This window comes from Ictalurus punctatus, chromosome 7, assembly GCF_001660625.3.
Source record: "Ictalurus punctatus breed USDA103 chromosome 7, Coco_2.0, whole genome shotgun sequence".
In the NCBI taxonomy this organism is placed as follows: Eukaryota; Metazoa; Chordata; class Actinopteri; order Siluriformes; family Ictaluridae; genus Ictalurus; species Ictalurus punctatus.
This window is the reverse complement of record NC_030422.2, coordinates 9529380-9550099: the sequence shown is the minus strand read 5'-3', so window position 1 is coordinate 9550099 and position 20720 is coordinate 9529380. Positions and strand designations below refer to the sequence as shown.

The 20720-nt window shown below is 42.5% G+C and overlaps 2 protein-coding genes across 8 annotated transcripts in view; both read left to right on the top strand.

Moving 5' to 3' along the window:
* zgc:110158 (LisH and SSDP domain-containing protein) overlaps positions 1-12955 on the top strand; it is a 60215-nt gene extending 47260 nt beyond the window's left edge. For 2 of the 6 annotated variants that reach the window (XM_017472241.3, XM_017472244.3), the window contains 11 exons: positions 1073-1156; positions 3062-3121; positions 4887-4953; positions 5087-5154; positions 5284-5348; positions 5486-5531; positions 6420-6455; positions 6864-6918; positions 7402-7472; positions 7721-7799; positions 7911-9128. In XM_017472241.3, the coding sequence (XP_017327730.2) occupies positions 1073-1156; positions 3062-3121; positions 4887-4953; positions 5087-5154; positions 5284-5348; positions 5486-5531; positions 6420-6455; positions 6864-6918; positions 7402-7472; positions 7721-7799; positions 7911-8080 (801 nt within the window). In that variant the 3' untranslated portion in view covers positions 8081-9128. Of the gene's footprint in view, positions 1-1072; positions 1157-3061; positions 3122-4886; positions 4954-5086; positions 5155-5283; positions 5349-5485; positions 5532-6419; positions 6456-6863; positions 6919-7401; positions 7473-7720; positions 7800-7910; positions 9129-9254; positions 9357-9452 lie in introns of those variants that run through there. The other 4 variants (XM_017472243.3, XM_047156671.2, XM_017472242.3 and 1 more) reach the window with 3 other exon arrangements.
* Positions 12956-15838: 2883 nt separating this feature from the next.
* On the top strand, positions 15839-20720 carry znf622 (zinc finger protein 622). 2 transcript variants are annotated; one of them, XM_017472239.2, is made up of 7 exons: positions 15839-15963; positions 16456-17043; positions 17196-17435; positions 17795-17957; positions 18053-18168; positions 18276-18419; positions 20128-20720. In XM_017472239.2, the coding sequence occupies exons 2-7, from the start codon at positions 16461-16463 to the stop codon at positions 20259-20261; spliced, it is 1380 nt and encodes a 459-aa protein (XP_017327728.1). In that variant the 5' UTR covers positions 15839-15963; positions 16456-16460; the 3' UTR covers positions 20262-20720. The 2 variants fall into 2 exon arrangements, with proteins under 2 accessions (XP_017327728.1, XP_017327727.1); XM_017472238.2 differs by having other exon boundaries at positions 15840-15963; positions 17193-17435.

Sequence of the window (20720 nt, the reverse complement as noted above, 5' to 3'; positions counted from 1 at the left end):
GTTCGGGTTAAGGGTTGTGATGGCAGCTCGAAGTGTGATGTTGACTTTTATTATTTATTTATTTTATTTATTTATTTATAATAAATGTGCTTGATATTTAATTTTTTTTTTTTTTTTTTTTTTTTTTTTTTCTTCTTCCCCATCCCCAATAAAAATGAAGATTTCATGATACTCGCTAGGTTTCTGGCGATCGCGCCAACCCGAGCCGTTTGATTTGCCGCTACCTTGTGTCATCATCCTGTGCATCTCTTTTTCCTTAATCAGTTCTGTGGCTCATTTTCTTCTTTTCGCCTGCTACCTGAAGGATGGCTGCACCAAAAAAAAAAAAAAAAAAAAAAAAAAACCTCAGGCAAAAAAAAAAAAAAAAAAAAAAAAAAAAAAGGGTCCTCATTTTCTTTCTTGACAACAGTGCCCCCAAGTGACTCAGCCTAGCCATTGCGGCGTGTGCATGCAGATACGGTGGGTTTACGAACACGGACGTTGCCGAGCGTCTCCGCAGGTGTGAGAAGAGTGTATGAAAGTGGATTCGGAGCCCAGACTGTCGGTGATGGCGAGTTCTCTCTGGCTGTGGGGGATTCCTGGAAGGCCATATGCTTCTCATTGAGATATCCAACAGGACGTTCGGTTCGGTGTTCACTTCTGCGCTTTAGAGCCGTAGTGTTCAGTTTGGAGGAAAGACCACGTCAAGAAACGCCTGCGTCGTCCGTTGTACATTCATCCTTAGTAACCGCCTGGTCAAGTTCGCGGCGTGTTTTTAAAATTGGGTTTTGTTTTTGCTAGTTTGTTTACGTCTTATGGGATCGCCGAACTTGAGTACCCCTTGCTGTTCACCCTTCCACGCCCGCTCCGGGTTCAAATCCGAAGATAGATACAGAAACGTTGTACTTTGTTGACTACGAACGTCCGTCAAACTCTTGCAAGTTACGATGTAACTTCATTACAGCAGATTCTACCTCGTAGTGCGAGAGAGAGAGAGAGAGTGTGTGTGTTTGTGTGTGTGTCGGCGGAGCAGCAGCAGGCCTCGGCAGCACGCCCCCCGTTTCATGTCTCACCTGCCTCTTCTCTCTTAAAGGGCCCTCCCGGGTCGCAGCCGTCTCCCCACGCACAGCCTCCCCCACACAACCCCAGCAACCCCATGATGGGACCCCACGGCCAGGTAAGACACACGCGCACACACACTTTCCCTCTCTCCTTCTCTTGCTCTCTGTCTCCCTCTCACTTTCTCTCTCTCTCTCACACACACACCTTTTCACACACACTCTATTGAACCGTCCCTATGAAGGCACATGAAACGAATTCATTGATTAATCGCAAATCCCACACCGCCCCTAAAACCCGAGCGCTTACCAATCAAAACGTTGTCGGATGAGCAAGTTTTATTATTATTGTTGTTGTTATCGTTATTTTATTTTGCGCCACTCGGCTTTCGACCTCTCTTCGCTCCTCTTCCTCCCTCCGTCTCCGCGTGCGTTTCGCGTTGCTCCTCCGGCGGCCCACACCTTACCAGCGTCTCCATGCCCAGAGTCCGCGCCCCCTAGAGCGGGATGAATTATTCACGGTCCTCCCCGCTGCTGGAAAGGCTTCTCCGCTCCCACCCACCATCAATAGTGCATTAATATTGCACAGCCCGGTGCTGTAGAATGCCCACACACACACACACACACACACTCTCACTCACTCAAGTCTCTAAAGGAACAGTCAGACGAGAAGTCAGATCTTTTTTTAGAATTGCGCTGGAGCTGGAGAGAAACGTCTGCCAGTTAGTATGATGTCACTCGAATGGCAAAAAAAAAAGAAAATAAATCAGATTTCCATAAAACTAGTTTGGATTAGAGAGTTTCAGGACGCAGTGGAGGGGCGTGTGTCGTGGGCTGTTTTGTTTGTTTGTTTGTTTTTGTTTGTTTGTACCACTGCAGTTCTTAAAAAATGTAAACGTTGCACCATTACAATAAGGGCGTATTAATTCGAACGACTTGAATTGAAACTTTCACCGATTATATTACAGATGTTCCTTTCTGTCACGATGGCTTACAGAGGGATTTTTAAAAATTCTTTTAATCTTTAAGAGCCCCCCCCCCCCCCCCCCCCAGCCCACACACACACACACACACACACACACAAATCCTAATTGTCTCTTAGCATCATCGCTTTTGCTGTGATTTTGCTGCGTCGGCATCATGCTAATTGGTGGGCGTCAGCTTTCACGGCTTGTCAAAACTTGTCTTGGATAATTGGCTGCACACGAGTGGAAAATATCGATTTGTTTTGTTTTGTTTTGTTTTGTTTTGGTTGAACACTTTTTTTTTTTTTTTTCTGTTCTTCCCCCCCTTTAAGAAGCGTAGCTGCTTGTGCTTGTACAATGGTGCGGGGAAGTGGGGGGGTGGAGGACGGAAAAAACAGCTGTAGAAATTTCCAAATCAACACACACACATAAATACACGGTTACACATCCTCACTTTGTCCTGCCTGACTCTTGTCACTGGTACACACACACACACACACACACACACACACACACACGTTCCAGCCTGTATGGCTGTCTTTCTCTCTACATTTTGACCTCATCGAGCCTGGAGCTCTTAGCCAGAGTCCCGGACCACACTCCTGTTCTGTCTCTTGTCCAGCCGGTTTCGGATATCGGAACGAGCCTGTTGTGGTCGTGGTGTGCGGTCTGATTACGACCCGTCTGTATATAAAATCTCAACATGGTGTGGTCAATATCAGACTGAAAAGTGTGTGTGTGTGTGTGTGGTGAGTGAGTGAATTTGGAACGTGAGAGAGAGCAGCAGTCAGAAGGCTGGATGTCTTATTTATATGTCGCATTTGGTGCCATCCCCATTGTCGCTCAGTGCATCTGCCTGCCCGCATTCCACCTGCTCCAGCTGGCCTCGCTGCCGCCATTCATTTAGCCGCACCTTTTTTATTTTGCTCCCTGTCGCCGTAGACAGCCGCTCTGTACTAACGACGAGGGGGAAAAAAAAAACAATAAGAGCAACAACAACAAAAAAAAAAAAACACAACAACCCATGCTCTCTGTTTTGTTTTCTGTGTTTGTCCATAGCCTTTCATGTCTCCACGGTACCCGGGTGGACCTCGGCCGTCCCTCCGCATGCCAAACCAGGTAATGGACTGCACCAGTTCTGTTTGCACGTGTAGACGATATTGATAAAGAAAACTCGCTCCCCAATGCGATGCTCAAGGGAACCAGTGATGAAATATTCTCAAACGGACAATAACGGGGTCTCGAGGCCGGCGTTTACGTAGTTACGTATCCAGAACAGAAAGTCAATAAGAGTTAACAAACTTTTATTTTATTATTATTATTATTATTATTATTATTATTATTATAATAATTTCCATTCAGTTAAACCTTCTTGTCAGTGGCTTGGCAGGTTGATTTTTTTTGATTGTTTGTTTGTTTTTGTTTTTTTTGGTGCGCTTGACAGACATAACATAGAGAAATAATGAACAGAAGTATTAAAGCTTTACAGGATGTCAGTCTCGCAGAATGTCAGCTCAATATTTCAACCCGTCATCGGTTAAAATTCAAACTTTGTGAATAATTGACAGGTAATCTCACCGCGTTTACTAAACACGGAAATAAGCGTGCTGCCAGTGTAAAAAACAAAACAAAGCAAAGTGTTGCGTATCGGTCTCAAATAAGCTTAAATCCCATGCGAAACGCAAGGTTTCCTGATGGCTTTCTCTGTTGTAGCAGGGTAATGGAGTTGTGCTGAACATTATACTGATTATACATGATGCTGAACAAGGGCGGCTTGGTGGTTAAGGCGCTGGGTTACTGATCGGAAGGTCGGGGGTTCAAGCCCCAGCACTGCCAAGCTGCCACTGTTGGGCCCTTGAGCAAGGCCCTTAACCCGCTCTGCTCCAGGGGCGCTGTATCATGGCTGACCCTGCGCTCTGACCCCAACTTCCTGACACACTGGGGTATGCGAAGAAAACAGTTTCACTGTGCATGTGTATATGTGATTAATAAAGACTCATTTTCATTAGCATTATTGGATATTGGTATTAGTGTTCTCTCTCTTTTGTCCCAAGACCTGTGTATCAGACCATCCACGAGAGTAGAAACATCCTGATACACACGTCCCAGCATGCACACCAAGATATAGATTTGGTCTCTGGATTCGATCGTAATCTTAAAACGCACCGCCTTTTGGCGATGTGTTTTTTTCTCACCGATTTTGTGAGAAACCGAATAGGACTAATAAATACATATCGTGTTGCAAGCCAGACCTCAGACATATCGCTACTAGAGAGCCTGATGGATTTCAGGCCAATAAACTTCAGAAAAAGCAACCTATTAACCCCCCCCCCCCCCCCCCCCCCCCCCCCCATTCGTTTTCAGACCAGTCACTTGCTCCAAATGAGAACAAAAAATCTTTGCGTTCTGATAGAAATGAGTGTGGAGAGAGCGTATTCTGAAGCTTTGTGGCCAGAAAAATGTACAACAAACACGAGGCACTCCGTGACCAGTGGGTGGGCGGTGCTTCCGAGACTGAGACTCAACGGATCCGTCGTCCAATAAGAATACCACAACTCGTATAAAGTCAGATTTACCCCTACAGCAGGTCCGCTTGTTAGACGTCAAGGCACGGGTCTTGTTGGTCCCATAGATCTTCCACATTCTTGAGAGTACGAGATGTTTGTTTGTTTGTTTGTTTGTCTTATTAATGACCGCACGTGATGGAACTACGACACCGTGTGCTTTGTATCATGTGACCACGAGTCGTCTTGGTTTACTGTGATAAGTCAAAGCAGGTTTTACGTGAATTCACAACAGCCCCACGTTCACACTCGGCTCGTCTTTTGGGTTTTCACTGTTCCGTATTTCCCTTTTTGATATGTTTGGGTTTTTTTGTCCTCAGCCTCCTGTCGGGGTTCCTGGGTCACAGCCACTCTTGCCAAACAATCTGGACCCAACCAGACCACAAGGTATTAGTCTAGACGAGCCACACACAAAGCCAGAACCCACAAAATGATCAGCGTGTTGATTTTGTTTTGAATCAGATTAAAGCATACTTAGTTTTTTTTTTTTTTTTTTTCCCTCACCCCCCCGGTCATTCAGGACACCCTAGCATGGGTGGCCCGATGAGAATGAATCCACCTAGAGGGATGGGCAGCATGGGTCCTCAGGTATGTCTTGAATACCCCATTACGCTATCAGATATGAAAGCTTTTAACTCACGGCGACTCTTCTGTTGCTCAAGTGATCGCTGCAAGTTTCTGTCTCTTAATAAAGATTAAACTTTCACCTTTTCGTAGAACTACGGTGCAATGAGGCCACCTCCAAACTCTCTGGGTGGGCCAGGCATGCCAGGAATGAACATGTGAGTAGCAACCGCAAGCCTCCATCATCGTCATCAGCGTCATCGCTTTGGGCAAAACACATGTCAGACAAGCTAGTTTATGGTGTGGGTCGCTTTAGTCTTTTCTCCTCCCACTCATCTGTCTGTTGTTCTCTCAGGGGTCCAGGAGGACGGGGTCCCTGGCCGAATCCCAACACTAACTCGGTAAGTCTGACCATCCCCCACAATGCATTTGTATTTATGTAGCACCCTTTTTATGACGGGAGGTGATTCACTTTGTCTAATGAGCCAAAGCGATGGATGCAAGTTAAACAAATTTGAATGTGATTTGCTTCAACTCTAGTTAAAAAATTTAACGCGATTCACTTTGAGTGAACCACAGTGATACTCTTCATCTTGTATACCAAAGTAATTCACTTCAAGTCCAGTAAAACAAAGTTCACAGTGATTCACTTCAAGTGAACCAAAGTGATTCACTTCATCAAGTCCAGTAAAACAAAGTTCAAAAACGATTCTCGTCAAGTGAACCAAAGTGATTCACTTCATCATGTATACCAATCATTCACTTCAAGTCTAATAAAACAGTGTGCAAATTGATCCACGTCATCAGGTGCACCAAACTGATGGTCAGTCGAGCTAAACAAGATAATTTGTGTCATCAAGCGACCCAAAGTGCACCATTTCAGGTGAATCAAAGTGACTCGTGTCATCAAACCATCCAAAGCGATTCATGTGTTCATGCAAACTAAAAATGATAGACGTCGTCGGGTGATCCAGAGTGATTCACATGATCAGGTGAATTAAGGCGGTCATGTCAAGTGATTCGTGTCTTTAAGGGAAACAAAATGGTCCATGTCATAAAGTGAAGCAAAGTGATTCATGTCATGTAGTGAACCAAAGTGACTAATGTCGTGAAGCGAAGCAAAGCGATTCACTTAATGAGTCAGTCACTTAAAAGTGGTTCACTCTGTCAAGTCTAGTAATATAAAGCTAAAGTGATTCGTTTCATCAAGTCTAGTAAAACAAACCAAATGTAATTATTTTTTAAAGATTCCACCCATCTGTGGTTTTCCTCCCTTTTTTCCCTCACAGATAGCGTACTCCTCCTCATCTCCGGGCAACTACGTGGTAAGTAACAGACACACGCCACCATCGTGGGCCTGTAGTGCCAACTCTGTCCCTCTCCACACGAACACTAGTTAATGATTTCCTCTGGAAGCAAAAAGTATGCCTAAGCACATATTTAACTCTCTAAACATATTGATTTTTAAAAATAATCTTTTTTAAAAAAAAAAAAATCTTTTCTCGAGCAATTACTATATTCTTCTGTTTAGCTCCGGGCCTTGTATTTGGACAAGCAGAATATGTGGGCATTAATCATACTGCCATAATGTCTCCCCTGTGTCTACTGCAACTTTGTTTAAAATTTCTCCTCCGGCATTTCTGGAGCTGAGAATAGCGTTATATGGCGTTCCTAAAAATGAGATCCGTGTGTGTGTGTTTGCGTGTGTGTGTGTGCGTGCTCATCTTCCTCAGGGTCCTCCAGGGGGAGGTGGTCCTCCAGGAACTCCCATCATGCCAAGTCCAGGAGGTGTGTAAAAATCAACAGTTATACACACATTCACACACTCCTGCGATCAGCGGAATCTGATCATCTCCCAGTCGCACCGAATGATGCTCGGTGCTTCCCGCTCGCCCTCTGTCTCGGCAGCCAATGTCAGTGCAAGGTTGCTGCATTGCCTTTGTAGCTCAGCACAGAGAGTGGGGGAAAAACACACACACACTCACAGTGTACAACATTTCCTCCCATCCCCCATTCAGAGTGATGTAATCCTAACCCACTGCCTGGGATCGGACATTATGGCCATCTTCACTGCCTTGTGAATGTTTAAAGAAGCACAGCGGGCATCAAGCTGCGCTTTGGCTGAGCTTCATATCGATCAGTTATTATATAAGCGAGACTATATTGGGTGGGATTGACCTGTGGGATGAGTTCATAAATGCGATAGATTTTTTAAAAATGTATTTATTTTTTTCCCTCAAAACTGATCTTTGACTTGTCTTTCTTGCGCAGATTCGACGAACTCGAGCGAAAACATATACACAATGATGAACCCCATCGGCCCCGGAGGCAACAGACCCAACGTGAGTGCTCTCGCTGAAACTGTGGACTGAGGGGTTGCTTTGGATTTAACACACGTTTAGCTTCAAGCGTTTGATCGGCTGAGCTCGATTATCCGATTGAATTTAATTGAATTTCCCTCGCACGGCAACGGCACAACGCTTTTTAAACAATTTTCCGCTAACGAAGCCGTCTTCTTGAGTGAAGCCGTTCCAGGAGTATCCCTGCAGCAGGTGGCCGGCTGCCTAAACGTACGTTTGTGTGTTCGCAGTTCCCGATGGGCCCGGGCCCTGACGGTCCGATGGGAGGGATGGGCTCCATGGAGCCTCATCATATGAACGGATCATTAGGTGAGCGTGCTACCATGGCGTCATCCAGCACATCTGACCCTCACTTGTTGTATTAAAGCTCCCCCTGTTGGTCGTCTTGTCTCATTCTGAACTTTTTTTTTTTATTTGTAGGGTCCGGTGACATGGATGGGTTGCCAAAGGTGAATAACTTTAAAAACCTTTCGTTAACACATAAATTCATACATGCTGGGCATCCGAGACAGAAACATCTTCACGACCGGTCATTATCTCGGGTATCACGACGGGGGAGACCTCCATTTTTCTTTTGTAAACGTGATTAGAGTACATTCTAAAAAAAAAAAAAAGGAAGAAAGAGTAAAGAAAGAATGAGTTGGAAAGGAGGAAGGAAGAATAATGATAATGATTTCATAAGCATTTTATTGGAGTTATGATGTTGGCAGGTCTAAATTGCTGGGAGGAAAGATGAACGAAAGGAAGAAGGCAGTGAGGAAAGAGTGAAGCAATAATAAAGAAATATAATATGTTGTTGGAGTATCTAGGCAACAAAATAGGAAGAAAGGAGGAAATGGGATGAAGGAGAAAACCCTCTCTTGAAAAAGGATCTACAAAAGAAATTTCATATATAAATTTTTTTTAATCTAAAAAGTCTATTTGGATACGCTCTAAATTGTTGGAAAGGAAGGAGGAAAGAACGGAGTTGCCTTTTTTTTTTTTTTTTTTTTTTTACATTTTTTCACATTTTTATTTTATTATTATTTTTTTTAGATAGAGTATATTGGCAATTCTGAAACGGTTGGAAGGAGGAAAGGATAAAAGAAAGACACGATGGCAACTTGAAATTAGCTTGGAGGAATGAATGAATGAATGAATGCCTTTTATCGTCACTATACACATGTACAATGAAATTAAGAGCCACTCCTTTTTCCGTGCCAACATGTACATAAAATAAACAAGAAGAATAAACAAGATAAATAAACGAGATATTGGGGCGGAGGGGGGAGGTCCTATGAGATGCACAGTTTTGAGACACTATATACATATGCTGTGGACTCAGTACATGTATGTGTTTAGAATGGTAATAGCTTTTGGGAAAAAACTATTCTTAAATCTATTAGTCCTTGTTTTGATGCACCTGTAACGTCTCCCTGAGGGCAACAGGTTGAACGGATCAAAGCCAGGGTGAGAGCTGTCCTTAATAATGGTTTTAGCCTCTGCTGAGGAAAGATGAACAAACTGAGGATGAAAGAAAGAAAAACGTTAAATAAGAGTATACTCGCAACTCTAAACTGGCCGAAAGAAAGAAAGAAGGATGCAGGAAGGAAGAAACTTGATGGATGTTACTGAAGGGAGTATATTGGAGTAAACCGGTATAAACCGGATGTTAACGCTCCAGGTGTAAACGAGTGAGTGATGCACCACCACGACTCTTGACCAGGACGATGTGCTGCATGTCTCTGAAAAACGTCTCGGGCTTTTCTCTCCCCCTCCTCATAGAACTCGCCCAGCAACATGGCAGGCATGAATAACCCGCCGGGCACACCGCGAGACGACGGCGAGATGGGCGGCAACTTCCTCAACCCGTTCCAAAGCGAAAGTGTGAGTAGCTGAAGACGCATAACACACAGATCCTGTAATAATACCACGACCGTCCTGTATCCGTCTTCTCACATATCTTTTCCCTTCTCGTTCCAGTATTCACCCAACATGACGATGAGCGTGTGATTTTCTTTTATTCTTTTTCTTTTTTTCTCCCTCCCCTTTCCTTTTTTATTATTATTATTATTATTATTATTATTATTATTATTGTTATTATTATTTCCTTTTATTTTCCTTCCATTTGTTCCTTTTGACAACACACCCCACGCCTCGTAGAACTTTGGGCCAAGCCGCGCATCTTCACGGGACGCCGCTCGAAGCACGGGACTCGCTCCAAAATGGACACCGGTGACAGGAATCAGCCCCCGAGCTACAGGAAGAGCCTGCTGACTGCCTCGCTCTGCCTTCCTGTCTGGCTCAGGACACTGAAAGAAGGGGCTTTAAGAAGGCACGCATATATATATATATATATATATATATATATATATATATATATATATATATATATATATATATACACATATACACCCCCCACCACATTCGCACTCACACACGCATAAGCGAAAGGACAGACTGATGGACAGGAACGTGAACGTGTTTTTGGCTCAGCTCTTTTTAACTCACTCCATCTTCTTCTCTTTCTTTCTTTTCTTTCTCGTTCCTTTTTAACGTGCTAGATTTCACTCTGGGGACGTGTTGACGACCCCCACCTTGTTTTTTTGTTTGTTTGTAAGTTTTTTTTGTTTTTTTTTTTGCTTCCCCATCCATTTTAACGTGTACATTTTAAAACACTCATGAAGATGTGACGGGCTATGAACGTTTTCCATTATTTCTGTGTATGTATTGTATTATTAATAATTATTGTTCTTTTTTTATTTTTATTTTGTATTAATATTGTAATGATTGATAAGGGTATTTTTTTTTTTCTTTTTTTTTTTTTCTTTCCTCAGAAGGGCACATTTGTATCTCAGTAACCATGAAATCGTCAGAGTAAGCACATATTCGTCACGATACCCAGTGGAAACTCTATGATTTATTATTGTTATTATTTTTGTGAATTAGTTGATGTTTTATTCTAATGTTGTTTGGGGGGAAAATTTCGAGCTTGGAGTAACTTAATTTTTTTTTTTTTTTTTTTTTATAACCCTACCCCCACCCCCACCACCACCACCATGGCTTTGCGTGACTTTTTAATCTCCTTTACGTAATGTAGCGATTTGAAAGAAAGCTCCACCCCCCGGGCGTCGAGCGTTTCTGATAGTAAACTTCACTCCATGACCGATCTCTTTGCTGTTGCTGTGTTATTATGCCCTCTGTCCAGACGCTCTCTGAACAATTAGAAAGCCAACAGCAGTTTGTGGCCTGTGTCATGATGTCACCGATTGAAGAAGAAGAAGAAAAAAGAAGGATCTTCACTCCTAAGGCGAAAATCCTGTTGTTTGTTTGTTTTTTGTTTTTTAATTGTGGTACTTTTTTTTTTGTTTGTTTTATTTACGTTTTGCTCACGTTTTATTTATTCTCCCCACCCTTTCCCGACCCTCCTTCATGTGTGTATGTCTTGCAACATGCAGCTTGCTTCAGGACATTGTAAACATGTAAATAATGCCAGTCTAAAGATACCTCCTGCTGAATGGACCCCTGTCCCGCCTGCATGTTCCTGAAACAGGGCGTCTCGGGAAATGGTGGTGGAGGTGGAGGTGGGTGGGGAAACGGACGTCAGACGTCGAGACACGCTGTTCTCATTTATGACGGACTGATGGAAAAGGAGCATCAGTGGCAGCGCCCTCGGCTGACCAGACACGCGTCGTCTTCAGCACCTCGAGTGCCGTTGAGGTGCCGCGTCTACGTCTGTTCCCAAGACGAGTGGAGGAAAAAATCTTGAACGCCACTTGTCGGGTTTTGTTTTGTTTTGTTTTGTTTTGTTTTGTTTTTTGTTTTGTTGGATACGAATGAAGACTACCTAGAGACAAGACACCTAAACGCAGAGTCCTATAACACGGAGGTCCATCTTTCATCTTTAACTCCCGTTGAAGCGTACTGATCAGGATTCATCAATGTTTTTGTTGTTATTGTTGTCGTTTTTAATACTTGTTGAACAGTTTTGGGCTTCATTCTAGATGTTTCCCATCATCCACCACTGCTATTTCATTTATTAATTAAGAGTTTCCAAACGCTCTAACCTGCCCCCGTACTCGAATCGCACCGCCTTGTACATGACGTCACCTCTTTATTTGATTTTTTTTTTTCTTCTTTTTTTTTTCCCCCCCCCGTCCTCTTCCCGTCCCCTTTCTCGATCATTTTGCTTCTTGTAAATACTGTAAAATGCATTTTGATATCATTGACATGTTTTTTGATATTCCAGTCCTGACAAATGAACACAGCACTGGAGGGAGGGAAAGAGGGGGGAGGAAAAAAAAAAAGGTGTAAAGGTGTGAAGAAACCCACCTTTCCAGCTGAAGCTCTGAAAACTTCTACACGATCAGTGAAAAAGCAAAGAACTCATCCTGTTGCACTGATTAATCCACAGATGAACGATGAGAGGCGGTTCTGTAGCAGTCCTAACACACTCCTGTTTCAACCTTGACCGAGTGCTCAGGATCCCTTTTTATTTATTTTTATTTTTTTATTTTTGTTTTGTTTTTTGGTTTTCACATCCCCCAGACAGACACAGACAGACAGACAGACAGACACAGACAGGCAGGGCGGCCGTACTTGTGCACTTTTCCAGAAAAATGATTGAACAAATCAGAAACGTCAAGGGACCAGAGATACAAACAGACTTTGTGATGAAGGATTTTTATCTATTTAAAATAAAATTTTAAAAAAGTTAAAAAAAAATAAAAATAAATAAAAACGCTTTAAAAAAAAACAAAAAAGAAAAAAAACGGGAGGAGGTATTTCCTTTGCATTCTGAGATATTTTCTAGGGTCAAATCCCAAATTGGACACTACTCGCGGTGTGAGGTAGCTGTTCTACCCCCGACACCCCCCCCCCCCCCCCCCCCCCCCCCCGTGTAGTGCACTTACCCAGGGAGTAGGGAGCAGTTTGGGATTCAGCCAGTGTCTTCGCCCTGTTTTCCGTACAAAGTCTGTCCCACCGGCCATCTCTGTACTACTGTTGTGACTCTGTATAATAATGTAACATTAAGGAGAAATGGAAGGGAGCTTCGTCGTTCCTCTGATTTTTTTTTTTATTTTTCTTTCCCCGTTTGTTCATTTTTTTTGGTTTGTTTTTGGTGTCCCCGTCCCCCCGAGAAACGGAACAAGCAGTATTGAGTATGAAGCAGCGACCTCCTTCGATTTTTGTTTCGGATTTCACGTTAGACTAGACTGGCTCCTTGTCTTCTAGGGACTTTTTTCTGTGTCTCGTGTAGTTAATGTTTCTTTCTATTGTAAAAATTTCTTTAGACTGAAAAGGACAAAAAAAAAATCACCAAACAAAAAAAGTCGTTTACTTAAAAAAAAATGGAGAAAAAAAATGCATCAATAATAAATGTAATTCTTTTCTTTTTTTCCATGGAGTCGTCACTTATTTTTGCTCGTGTCCCTTCGTTGTAGATACAAATTTAAGACTAATAAAAAATAACGTAATCCCTTTTACCAAGGCCTCCTTCTTCGCCTGATTTCTCTGTGTGTCCTAACTCGGAATCATTCGCCGGATTGGATAAAACCTTAAATCTTTAACTGGATGGATAAAGACTGTGTGATGGATACTGTTCTCCACATCCTTACATCGGTGCTCTCTTGCTTAACATCCGGGTTGGTGTCTTGAAAGGTGGTTCCGAGACGGACATTTATTAAAGGCGCACGGTTGAGCGCGAGCGTTCGGGTTTCATCTGCTCAGAGCTGAGTTTCCCAAAAGCCATCACAAAGTGAAGATCATCTTAACTGAGAGAGAGAGAGTTCAGTGTGATGGTCGCTCTACCATTTAAGGATGATCTTTAATGAACACGGTCGAGTTTCCCAAAAGCATTGCAGCACCAAGTCAAAATCCAGTTGATTTGCCGGAATGTTAAGGTTATTTATTTATTTATTTATTTATTTATTTATTTATTTATAAACCGAGCACTATTAATGCGTGATCTCTTCGCATCTATTGTTTTTTCCCCCTGCTACCAAGATTAGGATTTGACTTGCAATGTTGCAGATCTGCAACGTTTTAACTTCATTTTGAAATTGTCCGTCAAACATTGCAGCTGATCTCGGAATCCGATTCCAAATAAAAAGTCTGCGCTCTGCGTGTAGGATGACCGAGCTCGACTCGAAAGCCAAATGTCTGTTTCAAATATGCAAGCTGTAGGAAATTCCGTTTCGGCTTTTCACGCTTATACGTTTGAACACCTCGTGTCCCAAAGATTTGAATGTGGAAATTGGTTTTGTAAATTATTTTTTTTTCAAGAGATTGAGCATAAATTTGATTTAATATTCAGATTGGTGGAGGGGAGATCGAGAAAGAATCTAATTTACTTGGACGGTGGGAGTTAGGTGTTAATAAAATCCTCGCGTACTGAATTCTATTGTCACCGGCGTGATGCATTTGGGAAATGAGAGGTGAGTGCCATTTATTGACCAACACCACAGCATGTGTATGGAGATAACCAGTGAACACTGAGTTTAATGGTGGTTATGGAATAAGAAAAAAAATAAAAAATACAGTCGCTGCAACAGAAGATAGAGAAGAGAAAGACGTCTACGTTGCAGTGGGTATTTATTTATTGGAAACGATGTCCTGTCTTGACATTGGTGCACATGCATGTAAGAAGTTGTCCCTCCAGGATTGCGCAATAGCAGAAGTGAACGCCAAATCAAAGAAAAAACTGCAGTATGCGAAGGAGCTTGCAATTTTCGAAAATTACAAAATCGCAGGTTTGGGCCAAGACGCGTCATGTGACGTCCCCAAAACTGGCATTCTTAGATTCACGTGCGTCGATCATGAATACAGCTAACAAGTCTCATTTACCAACCGGCTTCACTGTGAAACACCGTGCAAAACTCAAAAACACTCAAAATTTCACAAACAAAGTCACAGCCAAATCAATCATTTGTACGGACTGATAAGATAGGAGTCGAGGTGAGTCTCGGAAGGCGTGAACTCCAGGGTGTCCCAAAAGTCTCTGTATATAGGTGAAATTAACACTTTTTAAATTTTATTTATTTATTTATTTATTTATTTTCGCAAAAATGTCTTCCAGAATAAGAATGTGAAGAACGTGTCATAATCATTCTCATGGCTGGATCAGGAAGCTGTCGCGATGGACTTTTAACAGGAAACACGGCGAGCACATCTCTCTTTCACTCGCACACGACACTGTTGCCAAACTTATTAACAAATTCAAAAAATCTGGAAGCGTTGTGGACCGATCGAGAAGTGGACGTCCAAGAACATCCACTGACGAGGGAACGATCGACGTGGCGCTGGCAAACATAGTCCCCCAGTGTATGGAGACTTTTGGGACACGCTTTAGAACCGTGGTTATGTTTGTAACCTTAAAATGTCCACCGTTATGGATTTGCCGGTCTGAAATGAACAGCAGCAATGTTACTCTTGACATAAAGCATTATTGAAACATTGTAACACATCTTGAGTGGAAAAACTATCAGGAAATTATTTTTTGTAAACTTTACTGTGGTGAGGCAGTGGGTAAAGTCTCCGGTTCGAACCTTAACTCGGGTTACCGTCTGCGTGGAGTTTTTCAAGTTCTACCCATGTCCTTGTCTGGTTTCCTCTGGGTTCTCCAGTTTTCTCCCACTGTGCATTATAAATATAAATTGACCTTATATGTAATGTGTGTGTGTGTGTGTGTGGTGCCCTGTCCTGTCCAGGGGTGGGGAGGTGAATTCTCTCACCTTGTGCCCAGTGTCGAATGAATATGTAAAAATAACCATAACAATAAATTACTTAAATATATATATATATATATATATATATATATATATATATATATTTTAAATACACGTAATCCCGGTTATACCTTAATTTTTGTCGGCACAGCCCAGTCTAAATAGTGTATTTTAAACCTGAAAACTTAATTCAGGTTTAAATGAATACTAGATTAATTTGTCGTGTCTGAATAAAATGTTTTGAAAGTTGTTTAGGTATTTTGTAGCGCACCTTCAGACTGTTTTGGATCGCTGGAAACAGTCAAATTTAATTATTAACATAATACTTGGACAAAATCATAATTTAAAAGTCCTTTTTAAATATATATATAACCCATGTAACCCATGTTGTGTGGCACATATTTCAACTTCAACCTATATGGTGAAGTTTCCAGGTTTCAGAAACTACTTAGGGATTCGTTACATTGATAGAGTTGATTAATATTTGTTGATTAATTAATATAAACGCTTACTCATGGGAGGAAATGTGTATATATAATATATTATATATTATATGTTTATCTTGACTGCTTTACAATACATCGAAACTCTATTTTTGGCCTGTCAGGATTTACCACAAGATGGCGACATAAGCTCAAATCGCGCGTTATTCCGGAGTTTCATTTCCGGTTCAAAGGTAACAGTTGCTTTTCTCTTGTCATGTAAGAACGTGGGTTTAACTCGAGGAAAGAAGGCTATTTCATAAACAGTGGATAACTGGAACCTAGGTGAGACGGGATTTAATCCTAAATATAAATAAATGAATATATATATTTATTGGATATGTTTATCATATACACCGTCTCTGTTGTGTTTTACTTAAAATTTCACCACATTGAACGGTTGTGGTTCCGTTTGGAAGTAATTGTGTGCTGGTATAGTAAAATAATCAACGACAGGGTGATGTGAATAGAAGTAAGATGTCCTACATATGTTCTATATAGGAACACAAAACAGGAAATATGGGCTTCTGTGTCGTGTCGTGTACTCTAACTTCAAAGATTCAAAGAAATGCAAGTGGATCCCAGTGACTCAACCCATTTTGAAAAAAAAAACAAGCTTGACAGTATGTAATGCTTAAAAAAATGACTCAAGTTGTTTAGAATTACTTTAAAAAAAAAAACGAATAAACCTCAGACTGAGCCCAGTCTGACCCTTGTTTGAGGAGATAATCACATGGGATATACAAATAAAACTGTTGCTCTTGTGTCTCTGGGCAGCCGTGATGTCTTCATACACATGTATCAGCTGCCGCGTGCAGTTCGCCGACGCTGACATGCAGCGTGCGCACTACAAGACTGACTGGCACCGCTACAACCTGAAGCGCAAGGTAGCCAACATGCCACCAGTCACCGCCGAGAACTTCCAGGAGCGTGTGCTGGCCCAGCGGGCGGCCGCCGAACAGCAGCTGGAAGACGCGCACAGCCTCTCCACCTGCACCACCTGCAACAAGAAGTTCTCCAGTGGCAACGCCTACAACAACCACCTGCAGTCGCACAAGCACCAGCAAGCTGAGAAGAAAGCCGTGGCCGTTGCCCAGGAGGCGGTGCAGCGCATGAACGAGAAGAACCTGGAGAAAGGAGCCGAGCTGGACAAGGATGCTCAGAATGAGGCGATTCAGAAAGCCATGAGGGATGGGCTGAGGCCAAAGCAGAAGCACACCCACTCGGAAACCACGCCCACAGACAGGCAATTCAGGAAGAGGCCGGATAAAGCGCCGAGGCTGGAGTGGTTTGAGCGGCAAGCCAAGATGATCGTTGCTGACGACGGAGAGGAAGAGGACGACGATGACGATGCAGCGGCTGAAGGTGAGTGATTCTTTGTTTAAAAAAAAAAAAAAAAAAAAATCCAAAACAAACAATTCAAACTACCAAATGTGGAAAGGTTCAAGGGGGTGAATACTTATGCAGCACTGTGACAGCAACGGATTCAAAATACGTACTAACAACTTTTCCAGAAGAATGGGAGGACGTTGATGACGATGATGAGATGGAGGCTGATGAAGAGGAGCAGATGGATGAGGACAGCGTGGCCACGCCCGCTCCTGCTCCAGGGTCCATCCCCGTGACCGACTGCCTGTTCTGTTCGCACCACTCGCACTCTCTGAGCAAAAACGTGGCCCACATGACCAAAGAGCACAGCTTCTTCATCCCCGACATCGAGTACCTGGTTGACCTGAGAGGACTCCTCGCATACCTGGGTGAGTCTGATTGGGCAGGTGTCAATTAATGTTCTATAACAGCACCTCTGATAGTCACAGAATGTAGTAGCGTTATCGTTACTATAGTAACAGCTTACGCAGAGGACTGTTTATGGAAGGAGTCTCCAGTGTTGGCACTTTGTAACAGTTTCTCACCACAGGAAAGTCCTCACGGTTTCATGTTAATGGGTTTCATGTTAACGGGTTAATGTTTGTTTGTTTGTTTGTTTGTTTGAAGGAATTAGACTAGTGTTCCGACTAGCCTTTATTCACTGATGTCCATATTAGCATATTTACATTCGAAGCTTTCTCCTCAGTAACTTTTTTTTTTTTTTTTCCAACCGCCCCCCCCCCCACAGGCGAGAAGGTGGGTTTCGGCAAAGTGTGTTTATGGTGTAACGAAAAAGGCAAGTCGTTCTACTCGACCGAAGCGGTGCAGGCGCACATGAGCGACAAGAGCCACTGCAAACTCTACACCGACGGAGACTCGGCACTCGAGTTTGCCGATTTCTACGACTTCAGGTAGGTCCGGTTCGCTCGTGTAGTCGAGGTGACTGCGGGTTTAACGCCACCATCCTGTGTAGTGAAGTCGTTATTTTTGCTGTTTAAATGACTAGGAGTAGCTACCCAGACGCTCACGCTGGAACCGACGTAGAAATGATGGACGGAGAGCTTCCCGATGAAAAGATGGTGGAGATTGACGATGACACTTTAGAGCTCACGTTGCCGTCCGGTAGGTACTACATCACTAATTAACACACGGATAAGAAGCTAGAGAGGTTTACTGCAGTACAGTCTGTCCCGCTTGTGTCTGATGCTGGTGTTTTTGCACTGCTGCAGGGGCGAAGATCGGTCACCGCTCACTGATGCGTTACTATAAGCAGCGTTTCGGGACACCGAGGGAGCTGGTACCGATGCACAACCAGCGCGCCGTGGGCCGAGTGCTGAAGCAGTACCGGGCTCTGGGCTGGGCCGGAGAATCTGGTGAGGAACTTTTTATTATTGTTATTATTATTAGGCGCCAAGCACTGAATTCTTCCCTCCCCCTCCCCCACCCCCTCCCCCTCCCCCTCCCCCACCCAGATATTTCTTATTCTTCTCTTAAAGCGTACCTATTATGGTTTTGAAACATGCTTAAATTTGTTTTAGAGCTCTCATACAATAGATTTAGATGCATCCGAGGTCAAAAACACTTTAATGTGCTCATAATTCAAACTGCAGCGTTACCTTTTTTCCCCCCAGTGTCACAAACGACTCGTTAAATGATCCGTTCTGAAGGATTCATTCGAAACTCCTCCTTTCAGAGAGCATTCTCTGCTTTGATTGGTCAGAATGATGTTCCAGTTTGTTGTGATTGGTTTACCCCTGTCGAAAAGGAAACGCCCACTACCATAACGAGTTTCAGCTCCGTCCAAGGAAGACCAGAGGCGGGGCTTTTTGTTACAAACCTACGTAGGTTTGTGCAGGAAGTAAAGTCTGGAATTCGAATCATGGAGAGCAAACCAGAGTTGTGAAAAGACACGAAACTTGTTCAGAAAGTCATGCAAGTTCTCAAAAGCTTTTCGATAGATCCAACTGTTCGACGAAGAGCACGCCCAAACGGACATACGGTTGTATCTCCGCAACGGTTTGGTATATTAAGACAAAACTTGGTAGCTGTCATCAAAAGCATAACCTGAGGACAACTATATAGTTTCATCACTGCGCCACCTAGTGGTCACGAGATATGAAAAATGGTTTATTTTGCTTATAACTTCTGAACACGTTGACCGAAAATCACGAGACTTGCCTCATTAGATTCGGTACAGCATACCGAGTTGAACGGTACACAGTTTTCCCATGTCGGCCTTTTTGAGTGTGTGCCATTTTGAATTGTGTAGTAAAATGCTGTATTTTACTAACACGTTGGCGTATCGTTACGAAAATCGGTAAGTGTCGTCGGCACCAAGCCCTTAAGGTACTCAAGAAGTTTGGAGAGAGTGTTAATGTAATGGAATTTCAAAAAAATTCGAATAGCTTTTGAAAAACTTTGCCTACTGTAATGAGAGTGGTCTTGATTGATTCCGTGAGTCAGGGCGAGAACAGTAATCCCAACTATGCCACAGTCGATCAAGCTTGCTGTCTAATGTTTTGAAATTCGTTGAGAACCTACTTTTTCGAGCTCCTCCTAGACCTTTGACCCGATTTTCACCAAATTCCATTCGGGTCATCTGCAGACCATGCCAGATAAAAGTTTTGTAATGGACCAAACCGTTCTCATTCAACGCATCAACAAAAATGTTGGCATGATGCCAAACTGAATCTGAGGCTGTATCTCTGCAACACTTTGGCATATACATACCAAACTTTGTGTGTGGCATTGTCACCCCACCCTGACCACACCACATCAGTGTGGTGACCGCCACCTATTGGTCAAACATGATAAGCAGTTAAATCAACAATTTATTGTATTTATGACTTTTCAACCATTTTGCTTAAAATCATATACAAATGTCTAAAATGTATCTTTTTTATTTTATTTTATTTGTCATGAACAGTTGGTCTTGATGCTCCCTGCCACGCTTGTTTAGCCTCTTTCATGCTTGGCCCCTTAATTGCTGCTTGCAGCTATATTTATTATTATTATTATTATTATTACTACTTGCTGATATGGCTCTGTATTTCTATATTATGTGTTGTATGTGTGTTTCAGGTAAAGGTTCAGTGGTCCAGCAGCAGAAGGACATGCGGTATGTACAGAGGATGAAGTCTAAGTGGATGTTGAGGACTGGAATGAGCAACAACATGACCAAGCAGGCCCACTTCAGGGCCCAAGTCATGTTCTAAACCTGGCTTAAATGATTGCTTTATTAATTTAGGACTCTAAGAGACACCGTTCCCACTCTGCATGTGGTTCTGTTTAAGGACCTCACGGACTTTACCAAATGAATAACATTGAGGACATTGATGATGTGGATACACAGATGGATAGGATGAGCTTAAAAAAAACAACAAAACACTTAATCTTGCATACTCTTGTTTAACTCTCTCTCTCTCTCTCTCTCTCTATATATATATATATATATATATATATATATATATATATATATATATATATATATATATATATATATATATATGCTAGTTAAAACCCCAGAACGAGTGAGAATTTGACAGGTTTTTATGTAAAAGATATGCTATTGTACTATAAAACACATTACAACTGACTGTAGAGAGAACTGTAATTTTTTTTCTGTACACCAGCTTATAAAATTAAATAAAATATTTTTTGTTGGATGACTTAAA